Raw genomic sequence first — 13,413 nt, 5'->3', positions numbered from 1 at the left:
CAAATAAATGAAAGCACATCCCAAAATAAGTGTGCGGTCACCATTAATATGGAGTGAGTACTGCTATTTTCAGCACAAAACACAGTGAGCTAGAAAAGCAATATCAGAATTCCAGCTCAGTGTCCACACTATTTAGAAGTCAGTGGTTACACAAAACTACACTCGTTCTTTTCAACCTTTGAAAGCATTTGGATCTGTGTGAAACATCTTTCCTTCCCTTATGGGAACTTTAGCTTTGCTCATACCTCATCATTTCAGTAAGAGATGGAGCACCCGTTAAGGTTGTGATGTAAGTGTAGTCCAGCTTTAAATGTTGTGTTTTCTGAAGCACAGACTGGGTTCTGGCATCCTTAGCAGAGAGAACAGATGAGTAAAATAGATAATTGAGCTCTGTTCCAAGTAAAGCTTTCACTCCAAATGATTGGGATGAGAACACACGTTCAGGGTGTTTTTCTTGATTGGTGCTTTGAGATTGCTTTACCGTCACCTTCCTCCCGTTAACGTTTATGGGACTGAGGAGTCCATGGCATTTTTTAAACGGCATCTTTAAGGACTTGAGAACTCGCCTCTGGCAGCTATTCTTCATTGCAAACACAGTTTAGGGCAAAGGTTTCTAGATTAATTTGACATCCAGTTTTGTGAGGGGTAGCAACTTTAAAGTTTGGTTAATGAAAGCAATGCTACATATTCACAAATTAGCATTTCTGTGGTTTGTGGGGAAATATTTCAAGGCAGTGGCAGCTTTCGAAGTCTGCAGTAATAAAGGGCTCCTCTAGCATTCCTGTTCCATGTCGCCAAGTTGACTGGCACCTCTCCTCTCGTTACTTCCTGCCACTCTGAGCCCATCCCCCTTGTACAGCCACTATTAGCAGTTCTCAAACCACAGCAATAAAGGACCCAGGCAGGCAATAATGTTGTTCCATCCATCCTTTTTTTTTTTTTAAGGCACCAATGAAAATAGCACCATTCTGACTGAAGAACACATCCTTGATGTCAGATACGCACTCACTGCGGTCCTTACCAAGTAAGTTTTAAGAATATTCAATTATATTGCAGTACTTCAGTCAATTAGAGGGGAAAAAAAGATTGAAAGGATGCCTGGCAAGATTCCAGTACAATTTCCATCTCAATAACTTCAAGCAGTGCAGATGGGCAAGTCACTTTCTGTCGTACTCGACAGCAAAAGTAGAGTCTGGAAGACAGAACAATAATATCATACCATGGGCAGGGGCGTAACTGGGGTCTCTAACTGCTTCGCTTGTAAAAAGCAGACTTCAAGATAGGCTCAAAATGCATCTAATTGATAGACTGCATATACAGAGACAGCACTCCAGTTATAACAAATCTGATTATGCTGCCTCTTAATTACCTAATGCATCTGGGTCATTGGATGTACCAATTTTAATAATCTAATTCACTTTTCCCTTAGCTTGATTTATTGTTCTGTTCAGAGCAGCTTCTTTAAGGTACGTGAATGTTAGCGAAAACAAAGAATTCAAATTCAATGTAAGTACTGCTCCAAATTTAGGCTGTCTGATCCATCTGCAATTGGGACTAAAGAACACCTATTACCTTGTGCATTTTCTTCTGCAGATAAATGGGGAAAATCTCTTTAATGCTACCATCAAGTTACAGATTTGAGTTCCTCTCATCATACAAGGTGACAACATAATAACAGTTGAAAATGCACCAGGAACATAGGTACTTTTTTCCTTTTTTTTCATAATCCAATCTCTCTTCACTGGTCCTTACAGAGAGAAAAAAAATCATATTATTGCAGATTAGAGTGTTTTTAAGACCTACACTACAGAAACTTTATATATTAACATTTTGTAGCAGCATTCCAGGTACCAATTTTGCCTAACTGAAGAAAAGTTAATTCTTAAAATTAAGGCAAGAGGTGAGGTTTTCCCCTTCTCTGTCCCCATCTGGGCTGAGAACACTTACCTTTGTCCTCTCTGGCCAGAACTGCAGTTTTTTTCTTAAAAAACCAAGAATTTATAAGAAAGACACTATAGTAAGAAAAGAACTTTTAATAATCTAAGACTAAAAAGGTAGGAAAACTTATGTGGAAGTGAAAACATTAACTGAGCCCCAAGAAGTCTCTCCCCGTCCCACCTCAAATGTCAACTCTGTTCTCTCCCTGCCGTCACCACTCAAAAGAAAGTACATATGGAAATATCTTCAAGACAAAAAGACTCTTTTTTTGGTTTTTTTTTGACATATTTGACAATTATGCGCATTGACCAAAACACTTCTTTGTTGTGCCAACATTTAAAAAGATCATACGTCTAAAACAGCACAGAGAAAGTCTCCCTTAGTGATTAGAGTTCCTGAACATTGCACGCCCTCGCTCACTGGAAGAGGCTGCTTTTCTGTAGAACCTCGTTGGAAGACGAGAAGGTCAGTACCTCTTTGTGGAACTTACTGAGCTGCCACTTTATTTTCCTCAAGGTAGAAGTGGATTCCTTTTTCTTGTAGCTCATGCCTTTCAACAGTTTGTCTGACAAGTAGTGCAGCCAGAGGACGTTGCTGTGTGGGTGATAATCAGTCCAGTTGTTGGAGTTCTCTGCTTTCATTTGCCTGTAGATATCAAACTGGTAGTCCCCTGTGCCTTGAAAGAGCTCTTCATCAGCAGAAAGGTCACAAAACACAGTTAACCCGTCTTTCTCCAGCCTAGACAAGGTATAATCTATGATGTTGACATGAATCCCTGATGTGGGGATGGTGTGCGTTGTGCCGTTCAGCACGTAATTCAGCTCTTTTACATCTGTTTTCTTTACCAGCACGTTCCCCCAGTGTAAGTCTCTGTGCTCAAAGTGCAGTGCTTGTTCTGCCACAGCCAGGGCAGCAGTGACCTGGTGCAAAATGCTCTTCGCTGAGGCCACTGAACTGAGCCTGTTTCTCATGTTCTCCAAGTCATGGCCTCCAAATTCAAACTCCAGAATCATGAAGAGCTGCTCGTCCCCAAAAAGGTCGGGCCGATCATTTTCTGATCCCGTTTCTTGGTGGTATTTGTCCCAGGCTTCCAGGAGATACTTAGGATAGGCCCCTTGAACACAGTGCACGGAGTACAAGCTGATGAACCCAACAGTCCTGTTAACGAGCTCATCAGACAGAAGACTGAGTTCTTTTGAAATTATTATCTCAGGAAGAATCTCCCCAAAGCTCTTTTGAGCTTCACCGTTTACTCTTTCAGTCCCCTCGATGGGAATTATTTTTAAAGCCACAGGTCCTCTCTCACTGTCGATTTGGAAGACCTCTCCGAACACCCCTTCTCCAATTTTTTTGCAGTCTTTCATTTTATCTAAAGGAATGCAGTCCTCAAAAGCAATAGGCCCCTCTTGCTGGCATTCCCCAAACACCTTCTCTGCATCTGTAAGCGTGAAGTCCAGGGCAGAACAGGAATTCCTGGGAGCCAGCAGGATCATGGAGGAAGCAGACCAAGTGCTGCACTGAGCTTTATCAGCAGACAGGATTGCGTGGTGCACCGAAAGCTGGGATTTCACAGAAGGGCTACAGAGGATGTTGTTGCAGAAACTCTCCTCTGCGGTAACTTTCTTCTTCTTGTGAAAGGACAAAGATGCTCGAACTCTACCCCAGCAATGGGAGGTGTTGAGGAGCGAATAGTCATTGTCTATTGTACCCTCAGACATCTCCAGAACACGCTTCTTCATTCCTCTTTGTCTCACTTGGGGTCTGAGAAAGGAGCCACCATGCTGCTGCCGCCTCTTATTTTTGTACCTTTTTGGACAGAGCCTTATTTGCTTCCCCCACCGGCTGGCACTGAAGCCGCTGATGCAAGCTTTCCTGCAGGTACTTCCCTCTCCAGGAGCGACCTTGGTACGTTTATGTTTATTCTCCAAGATTCCCTGAAGGCCCAAAGGAGATTCTGGCTGCTGGCAGGCAGGTTGAAACACCTTTTTGTTGCATTTCGTGCTCATCAGCCACACTGATACTTCTCGAGGGTCCAAGACCACCACCGGTGTAAGCTGGCACTTGTTGGCTTTGCTTGTCTGACAAGCCAAGATTCCTTCCGTTGAGTCTCTCCCAACGTCCTCACAGGGTTCGTTGGGAGCGGCTCCGTTGTACGGCACCGAGAGACGTGGCTCGTGGCTAACGGGGGGCAGCGCTGTGGCTTTCGGGGTGGACAGGGGAGCTTGTGCCAGGCAGGATCTCCTTGCTGATACTCTCAGAAACCTGCTGGACTTCTCCAGCCGTGGGCTGGGCTCACAGCTCCCGCTGGGCTCAACATCCCTGCTCGTTCCTTTCGGACAGGACCATCCTGCGCGCTCTTCCCTGGCACCGCTAGTGCCCGGTAACGGTGGGAGCTTCTCCCACTCTTCCTGCAGCGACTCCAGCAAGAGCAAAGAGCTGCCGTTCGAGGCGTTCCTGGGTGGGGAGTAGAGCTCCGGGCTGTCGCCCAGCGCCGAGCCGCCCTCCAGGGTGGTGCTGAGCAGGGTGAAGGAGCGGCGGGGCGCGGCGCTGCACTGCGGGGTGCTGCACAGCAGGGGGCGCCGCGGGGCCGGCCCGGGCTGCGGGGTGCTGGACAGCAGGGGGCGCTGCTCCCCATTGCCCCGCAGGGGGCGCTGCTCCCCGGGGCTGTCCCGCAGGGGGCGCTGCTCCCTATTGCCCCGCAGGGGGCGCTGCTCCCCATTGCCCCGCAGCGGGCGCTGCTCCCCGGGGCTGCCCCGCAGGGGGCGCTGCTCCCCGGGGCTGCCCCGCAGGGGGCGCTGCTCCCCGCCGCTCCGCAGGGGGCGCTGCTCCCCGCCGCTCCGCAGGGGGCGCTGCTCCCCGTTGCCCCGCAGCGGGCGCTGTTCCCCGCCGCTCCGCAGGGGCCGCTGCTCCCCGGGGCGCTGTTCCCCGTTGCCCCGCAGGGGGCGCCGCGGAGCCCGGCGTTGGCGTCGGGCGGCGGCGCCGCGCGGTTTTGGAGGCGGTGATGGAGAGGAAAGGATGGCAGAGTCCGCCGGACGGTTCTCCTTCCCCGCGCCCCCTCGGGAACGCAAGCGCCAAGGCCGCTTACCCTGCGGCTGCCGGCGGAGCTTGCGGGGCGGAGAGAACTCGGAGTCGTCCGAACGGGCGGAGGAGAGGGCGCTGGAGCCGGCGGAGGTGGAGCTGAAGAACCGCTTGCGGTCCTGAGGCGGCGAAATCCACCGTTCGGGCAACGGGAGCAGGCGGAGGCGGCCGCCGCGCCGCGAGTAGGTGCGGAGCAGGCGGGGCTGTAGGGACATCGCGGCGGCGGCCCCGGCGGGGAGAGCGGTGCCCGCCGCCGTTCAAACGAAATATCGCGAGAGCGGAGGAGGGGGGTGAGAGGATCCCGGGGGGGAGCGTCACCCGGCCACGCCCCCTGTGACATCAGGTCACGCCCACTGTCTGACCACGCCCATCAGTTCACCTGGCTACGCCTACTGCACCCCTAGTTCAGGAAATGACGTCACCGCTGCATGGCCCTGCCCTTGGATCCGCCTGGCCACGCCCCAATCTCGTCTGGCCACGCCCCTATGCCCATATCCCATCCCGTGGCCACGCCCCTTCCCATATAGCCACACCCCCTGCCCCGTGGCCACGCCCCCGCATTTTGGGCGGGAAGCGTCCATTTCGGTGGGTGCTGAGAGCGGGGCCGTTCCTTCTCTGCGGAGTTGCCCCGTTGTATTGCAGGGGCGCGGTGCCGGTGCGTGGCCCCCGACTGCATCCCCGGGACAGCAGAGCTGGCTTTGAACGGCTCCCAGCGGGGACACGCGAGCTGTGCTGCCTCTGCTCGGACCCGGTACGGGTTTCTCCTGTGTGGCAGGGGAGGCGCTGCTCCTCCCTGAGGGATGCTGTTCTCTGCCCCCTGAAGCAAGAGGGATGTTGTACCCGGGAGGCGCTCGGATCGTGGAACCATAGACTGGCCTGGGTTTGAAGGGACCCGTAGGATGATCAATTCCAGCTCCTTTCTTCCCACAGGACACCCCAACATTCACCCCGCGTGGCGTTGGCCAACGTGTCCCTGCGCATCGCAGGAGGGGTTGGAACTGGATGAGCTTTAAGGTCCCTTCCAACCCAAACTATTCTATGATTTTCAGCCTTGGCGCCGTGACTGCATCCCTGGGGAGCTGTTCCAGAGCTCCATCAGCCTTCTGGGGGAAGAACCTTTTCCTCCTGTCCAACCTAACCCTCCCCTGGCACATCCTCCTGCTGTTCCCTCTGGTCCTGTGTGCGTTTTAATACAGTAAAGTGTGTCCCTTGGCCCCCGCTGGGTGTGTGATGGAAAGCACAGTGTATCACAAGCGATCTTATGATGGGATTATCAGGAATTGCAGTGTACAGAATTTGGGGAAGACAGTGCTGCTTAAGCCTATACCAGGTGTTTTCTTCCCTGAACAATGGAATTCTCTCACTCCCCTCAGGTGTTTGCTGTTTCCAAAGGAGGACAAGTACCAACACATGGTGCTGTTCTTCTCTTTGGCTTTCTCTGTCCCTAATAGTGCAGCTGTTTTATTTTTGTCATGTTTGGCAAACCATAAACCCCACAAATCTAATACGCGTGGACACGCAGCAGTAGATTAAACAATGGTTTTTCATGAAGTCCTTCAGAAGGCAAAACAGTTCATGTCTCCTTTGGCTTAACTATTGCCTGATGGAAAACTCAAGTTAAGAAGCAAACTGTGGCTTTTATTGAAGTCTCATTGTAAAATTCCTGTCTCATACCCAGGTAGTTTCATTCACTTACTCATTTATTTTTAGGTTTCAGGGCACGTTGGCTTTTCTTAGGGGAAAGAGATGTGTGGTGTCCGTCTTCCACTGCTTGAGGCAGGTCTTGCACTGACCTGGTGAGGATGACTGTCAGTGAAAGGACTGTGATGTACCTGCAGCTGTGGTCCTGCTGCCCGTTCTCTCTCCCAGACCGTCTCCATTTCACACTGAAGCCCTTGCCTGTTCTGGAGCACCTGGAGTTCTCTACAGTGAGATCATACCTGGTAAGTCTGGGCACAGAAAAGCTGTTTGTAGTTTTTTTGATTACTTTCCCAAGGGAAGGAACATTGGTTGTCGAAGCTGTGCTAAGAATAAGGAGTTGCAAGGAGAGTTTTCTCTTGAGGCTAAACAAGCCCACCCTCTTCAGCCAGTCTGGTTATTCTCCTTCTTTGTTTCCTTTTTTCTAGTTTCTTCTCTGAATTAAGTTTTCCTCATTGCTGTTGTCCCTGATGGCTCTCGAGGAGGTCAGCTCTTGCTGAGGGTAATGCTATTTTCCTTCTTAGATGTTTTTTCTTAAATGCATTAGAGGATTCTATGACTTGTAATTTCTGATGAGTGCCATCCAACCATTTAATTCTTTGCAATTGCTACAGTAGATGCCAAACACATTTGCAGTAATTGGATGGCACTTAAGGGATTAGTCAAGACTGCAAAGACTCGCAGTCATCCAAACCACAGCTGGGTTTTTGTGCTGTTTCCATGGGAGCCTTGCTGTGTCTGCTTCTAAATTTATTTACACTCTGCTTTTCAAATAAAATCCCCCGTGCAAAAGTCTTGTCAACATTTGTGGCCTTGCTGCACAGCCCTGACTGTAATGCATTCTGGCTGTGTTGCCATCTCCCTGAATGACAGAAGATTTGCAAATGCCTCATTCAGAGTCACCAAACCTCTGACCCCAGCCAGGCTAAAGACCTGGGTGGCAGTTTGGGGCCCAGAGAAGCTGCTGCAGGTACCCAAGAGGCCCAAGAGCTGTAAGGGGGCATTCGTGATCTTTATGCATCGCGCAAAGTGTCTGCAGACCACAGCTTCTTGAGGGAGGGAGGAGCTCTCTGCTTTTGAGTAGAAAATCCAGACTGGTATGGATCATGTGCTAAACTCTTTTCCGTACAGGTTTGTTCTAACAGTGCTTATTAGGCTGGGGGGACTTCTTATTGTACCTTTTACTCATAACTCAAGGCTGCTGGTAGCACAGGAGAGCAAGAGCAGATGATAGCTCTCAACCAGTTGCCTTGTGCTGATCACCTGTTGCCATCAGCTGCCTTAGCTCTGAATCCTGGCTGGGCTTCATCGCTCCAGGTTTGGATGTTAACTTCTTGTAGGTGAGCTTGCTCTGATAGATTTTGGCTATTTTTGCAGTGATCTGACTAAGGAAGGAGGATTTGGGAAGTTTGGTGGTGAATGACATGAGACGATATATCGGAGATAGCTTTTTAATTGTACCCTTGAAGGGGAGGACAGGATGCACTTAGGGATGCTATTTTAATCAGGGGTGATACCAGCTGCTTGTATCTTTCGCATATGCCGGGGAGGTTCGCAAGCCATGGGTTACCATTCCCTCGGTATGTTTGGAGCTGACAGGTTCACTTATTGAACCGTGGGAGCGCGGTGGTCTGGTGGTTGGCAGGAGAAAGTGAAGTCCGCTGCTCAGGAGAGCTTATCAGGAGAAGGGCGTAAGTAGTTCTTCGTTATTAAATGCACACTGCTGATGTAAGAGCACCAGATAAGAGCCATGAGGTGCTTTGCTGGGCTTGAGGCAGCTGTTGAGGCAGCTTCATTTGGAGGCTAATTGGATTGCAGCTCAAAAGAGAAATTTCCTGTCTCTTATAACAGGATGAATGAGCTGGAGCAGGCAGGTTGCTTCCACTCTCTGCCAGCTTGGCTAAACCCCCTGCAGTATGTCAGTGCAGTAGAGCTGGGACCCAGCAGCCTCTTGGTTAGACCCAGCTGGGTCTACCTGGCTCAGAGCATCACCGGCAAGGTTAGGTGCCAGGCTGAGGATGTTGCCTATGAAACTTTTTCTCTGGAAGACAAGTCTGAGTAGCAAGTATGTTTTCCTATGGCTGAAAAGAGCTACCAGATGGTGATTCCAGGGAAGAAAGGGCAGTCCAGCCTTTCTAGCTGTTCAGGTGAAGGAGGAGGAGGAAGACGTCTCCTGAGCCCTTGCAGCAAGGTAGCTCCAAGACAGCTGTCAAGCCAGGACCAGTTTCCTATCTTTCCATGTCAGGAACGACACACATTGGCAGAGAAGAAAAAAGGGATCTGTCGGGCATATTCAAGAACAAGGTTTCACCTTTAAGCTAGGGGTTAATGTGAATACACATTTTACTAAAACTGTGCAGCTTTCAGGCTTTGATTTAACATTCTCCTCTTATTCCCCGATGATGCTTTTATTGGCTGACTTCAGAAGGTGAAAACATTGCGATACGGCACTGCGGAATGCTGCCTTTCAGCTCTCATTGCACTCAGTCTCCTAGTGATGTTTTATGTGCATTTTTATTTGATTTCTGTTATCTGACTCAGTGCCAGCTCTCTCGCGCGCAGGACACGATGGATTAGTTTCATTAGATGTGCAGTATTTTTCTTGCTTCTTGTCAATCCTCTTTCTCAAGCACTTTTACTTAAAGGGTTCAGGGAAAGGAGTGGATAAAAACTCTGATGAATGATAACAAGGCCTCACACTGGGTAGGAGATTCAAGACTTGGGGGAGCAACCTGGAATGCATGGAAAGGCTGAATTCGGCTCACCTGGAAATGATGAGGTAAATCAAAGAGAGGATAAATACAGTCTGAAACTTCAGCATGCCTCCATTTCTCACTCCTACAGACAGGTTTGAACGCCTGTGAGTAAAAACAGACTCTAACTTCTTATTTACACTGAAAAGTCACTGCAAGCATTAGAAGAGAAGCTAAATTGAGTGGTTTTCAGTGTAGGCTGTGCATGTCTCTTTGTTCTTGCATCTAAACCCATCACCTTCAGAAAGCAGCTTATGCTTGATGTTGCTGATTTCCACATGCTTCCATGTGCAGAAGTTGTGGTTTGAGAGCAGCTTCCTTTTGCAACCTGTTAACTCTTCCCCTTGGTTGTTTTTTTTTTTAGCTGTTGACCTACAATGATACTATGAGAAAAAGCCACTAATGGAGAGAGCCGACCTCTGTCCTTTCTCTGTTCGTTTCCTTGCCAAAATAGTTTATCTCCTATTTACATCCTCTGCTCCTTGTCTCCATTCTATTTTAATCGCTGGTCTGGCGGCTGTTTCTAAAGGATGATGGATCTGCATCACTCGGGCATTTGCTGCAGGAGCATTTCCAGAGCTTCAGAAATGTCTCAGCATCTTAGGAGCTACGTGTTTGGGAGGCAATGTTTTCTGTTACATCTAATAGCTCAGGAAAGGGCAGAGTGGTGATCCCTGGGAGAATTAACGCGTAGGGGAGATCACTTGGAACTGGAAGTGAAAAAGAGAGGCACCTAAACAGGGCCCCTCCAGCAGTGGCTCCTGAATCACGCCTGTGCTGGCCAGGACTGTGTGCTGCTGCCTGGAAAGCACGTGGTTTCTGTTGGGTGTAATTTGAAGACATTATTGGGCTGACCAAGGGAGGTGATTCTGCCTCTCGGCCCTGCTCTTGTGAGACCTTACCTGGAGTTTGCGTTTAGTTCTGGAGTCCTCAGGCCAGGAAGGATATGGAGCTGTTGGAGCGAGTCCAGAGTAGGGCACCAAGATGATCCAAGGGCTGGAGCATCTCCCATGTGAGAACAGGCTGAGAAAGTTGGGGCTGTTCAGCTTGGAGAAGGCTCCGGGGAGACCTTAGAGCAGCTTCCAGTGCTGAAAAGGGCCCCAGGAAAGCTGGGGAGGGGCTTTCAATCAGGGAGGGCAGGGATAGGATGAGGGCGAACAGTTTTAAGGTGAAAGAGAGTCAATTTAGATGAGATTTTAGGAAGACTTTCCTGTGAGGGTGTTGAGGCCCTGGCTTTATTGTGAGCAGTATGAGGAGCTATGGACAGGTTTAACATGTAGGGATAAAAAGAGAGAGAAAGGGTGGTTTTGGTACTGGGTGAGAAATCTTCCCTGTAAAAATTTCCAGCCTGAGCAAATAGCCCTCCTGGGAAAGCAGCAGAACTGGTTTTTTCCATGGGAAATTAAAAATGTTGGACTCGGGGAGGGAGATCTTACAGTCCAGCCTCAGTCCCTGGAGAAGGACTAGAAGAAACTACTGTTTTTTTTGTCTTTAACTGATGATGATTAGACTTCAATAGATTATTTCCTCCCCTCCCCTAGAATGAAATTGCTTTTATTTCAACAACCCACAGTTTCTTGCAGAAACACCCCCATAATCTTGATTTCCAGGCAAGAAAAACGAACTGAGGTTGTGAAAGCTAAAGGTGTTAAGAACGATATCTGCAAGTGGGTGCCAGCAGCACTGTTGTCAGCACAGATCTCGCCTGTGCTGAGCACAACTCAGAATATTCTGAGAAGCATTTGATACAAACTGGAGCTTTTTGTTCCAAAACATCTGTTGTGCCTGTGCTTCTACTCGATGGCTCTGAAACAGCAAGAGAAGTATCAGTTTTACATCCTCTTTTTTTGTTTTTAGGGGTCAGACGTGGTTGACATCTTCAGGTCACACCTGTAACAGGAGCACTTCTTGCTCATAAGGTACACTTTCTCTGGCCTGTGTAAATCCTTTCTTACATTAATTAACCTGGAAAATAATTGCAAGAACTCATAGCAGACCAGTGTCTGTGCTACTAAGGAAAACCAGGCCAGGAGGCAACACGCTGTTTAGCTGCTAGCAGATTCCCTGGTCTGATTTTAGCCTGTGCAGTCACCCAGACAGATAGGGAAGATGGAGATGGAGAGGGACAATCTCTAGACAGCAAGGGCTCACTTGTCTCCACTGATAATTCTTTTGTCCATGAACTTGTGTGTTAGTGCAGCAGGAGCAGTGGAGGAGGCAGTCCTGAGATACATACTCACTGTTTAGTTCCATCTCTGGAGCAGTTCCAGACCCATGATTGCAAGCTATGCTCGGCTGTTACCCAGCAGCTTGCTCTTGGAAAGTGTCTCATCTAGGGCCAGTTTGGGCAGAAGATCAGGTGATGGATCCTTTGTAATGTTCCTGCCTCCATACAGCTCTGCTACCTGGATCTGGATCAGTCTCCTTATCCCCAGCCTGAGCTTGGCTCTGAGGTCCAGGCAGTGTCAATGGAAGATGGGCTGAGCCTACCTTGCTTCCTTACTCATTTCTGGCCTCATAGAATCATGGAATGATTTGGGTTGGAAGGGACCTTAAGCCCATCCAGTTCCAACCCCCTGCCGTGGGCAGCAGGGACACCTCCCGCTGGATCAGGCTGCTCAAAGCCTCATCCAGGCTCGTCCTGAACACCTCCAGGATGGGACGTCCACAACTTCTCTGGACAACCTGGGCCAGGGCCTCAACACCCTCACAGGAAAGTCTTAATATCTCGTCTAAATTGCCCCTCTTTCAGCTTAAAACTGTTCACCCTTGTCCTGTCCCTGCCCTCCCTGATCAAGAGCCCTCCCCCAGCTTTCCAGGAGCCCCTTTCAGTACTGGAAGCTGCTCTAAGGTCTCTCTGAAGCCTTCTCTTCTCCAGGCTGAACAACCCTAACTCTCTCAGCCTGTCCTTGTACTGGAGGTGCTCCAGCCCTCGGATCATCTTCTGTGCTGAGGACCCCAGAATTGAATGCAGGGCTCTAGGTTCTCATGGACCACTGTGGTCTCCTTCCTCCCTGCAGAAGTGTGTTTTCTTGGAAGGTTTTATCTCTTTTGCTTATGATATACTTTAAGAGCTTTTATTTGTGCTTCAGGCTTTCACACTGGTCTTGCTTTCCTCTCCCACTCCTCATGTCCCCTCCTTTCCTTATCTGCACACCCCACATAGGCAGCCCCACTTTATCTCACAAAACACTTTGGCTGCTCCCCAGGTCTCTCCTAGAGCCATCTTTCTCACTCAAGCAGCTACTACTCCTGGTTTCCCTCTGCCTCAAACGATATTTGGCTGTTGAATCCACCCCTCCTTACCAAATACCAACAGACCAGCCCTTTGCCTGTGCTGAAGGGCAGTTGCAAGGCTTGGGAGCACGACTGGGGCTGACCCTGAGCCAGAGGAGCAGCCGGGGGTGCCTGGAGTGAGGGGTCAGTCCCTCGGCAGCCTGCCCGCTCCTCTGGAGCCCCTCAGGAAGAGCCGTGTGCTGTGGCCATCACCTGCTGTGGGGCTGTGGCCAGGGAGGGCAGCAGCCGCTGGGTTAAAAGGAGGCCACAGGCACATTTCTGTTCTAGTTTTGCTGTTGCTGGAGGAAGAAGGTTTCCTTTGCTTTTGCAAAAGAAAACTCTAGGGATGGCCGTGGGATAAGGCACAAAATGAGGTATTTTGAGGATAGTGTTTTGTACATCATTGCACTATTTGTGATTCTCTTGTGATTTGGAGCAACCTTGCCACGTGCTCATTAAAAATCTGGTCCATCTGTTTAACTTTGATACGGAATTTAAGGAGAATGAAGGATAAAAATTTCATAAAACTCGTGTTGAGTGTGTTTCTCCCTGGGCAGAGACTTCTGTAGGGCAGAGGTGATGGGGCAGATCACCCTGCCACAGTGCTGGCTGCCTCCATAGTGTGACCCACTCCCTTCACCTGTGTCTGGGCGTGTATCTCGGTTCTGTG

The 13,413-nt window shown here is 49.5% G+C and overlaps 1 protein-coding gene across 1 annotated transcript; it reads right to left on the bottom strand.

Annotated features, from left to right (window-relative positions):
* Positions 1-1,099: 1,099 nt before the first annotated feature.
* HASPIN (histone H3 associated protein kinase) lies at positions 1,100-5,277 on the bottom strand. The gene has a single exon (XM_009558519.2). The coding sequence runs from the start codon at positions 5,229-5,231 to the stop codon at positions 2,355-2,357; it is 2,877 nt and encodes a 958-aa protein (XP_009556814.2). The 5' UTR covers positions 5,232-5,277; the 3' UTR covers positions 1,100-2,354.
* Between the last annotated feature and the right edge of the window lie 8,136 nt (positions 5,278-13,413).

The sequence above is a fragment of the Cuculus canorus genome, chromosome 20 (genome assembly GCF_017976375.1).
Source record: "Cuculus canorus isolate bCucCan1 chromosome 20, bCucCan1.pri, whole genome shotgun sequence".
NCBI lineage: Eukaryota > Metazoa > Chordata > Aves > Cuculiformes > Cuculidae > Cuculus > Cuculus canorus.
This window is presented reverse-complemented; position numbering and strand designations above follow the sequence as displayed.

Coding starts and splice junctions, on each gene's coding strand:
- HASPIN (XM_009558519.2), bottom strand. CDS start 5,231: ATGTCCCTACAGCCCCGCCTGCTCCGCACCTACTCGCGGCGCGGCGGC.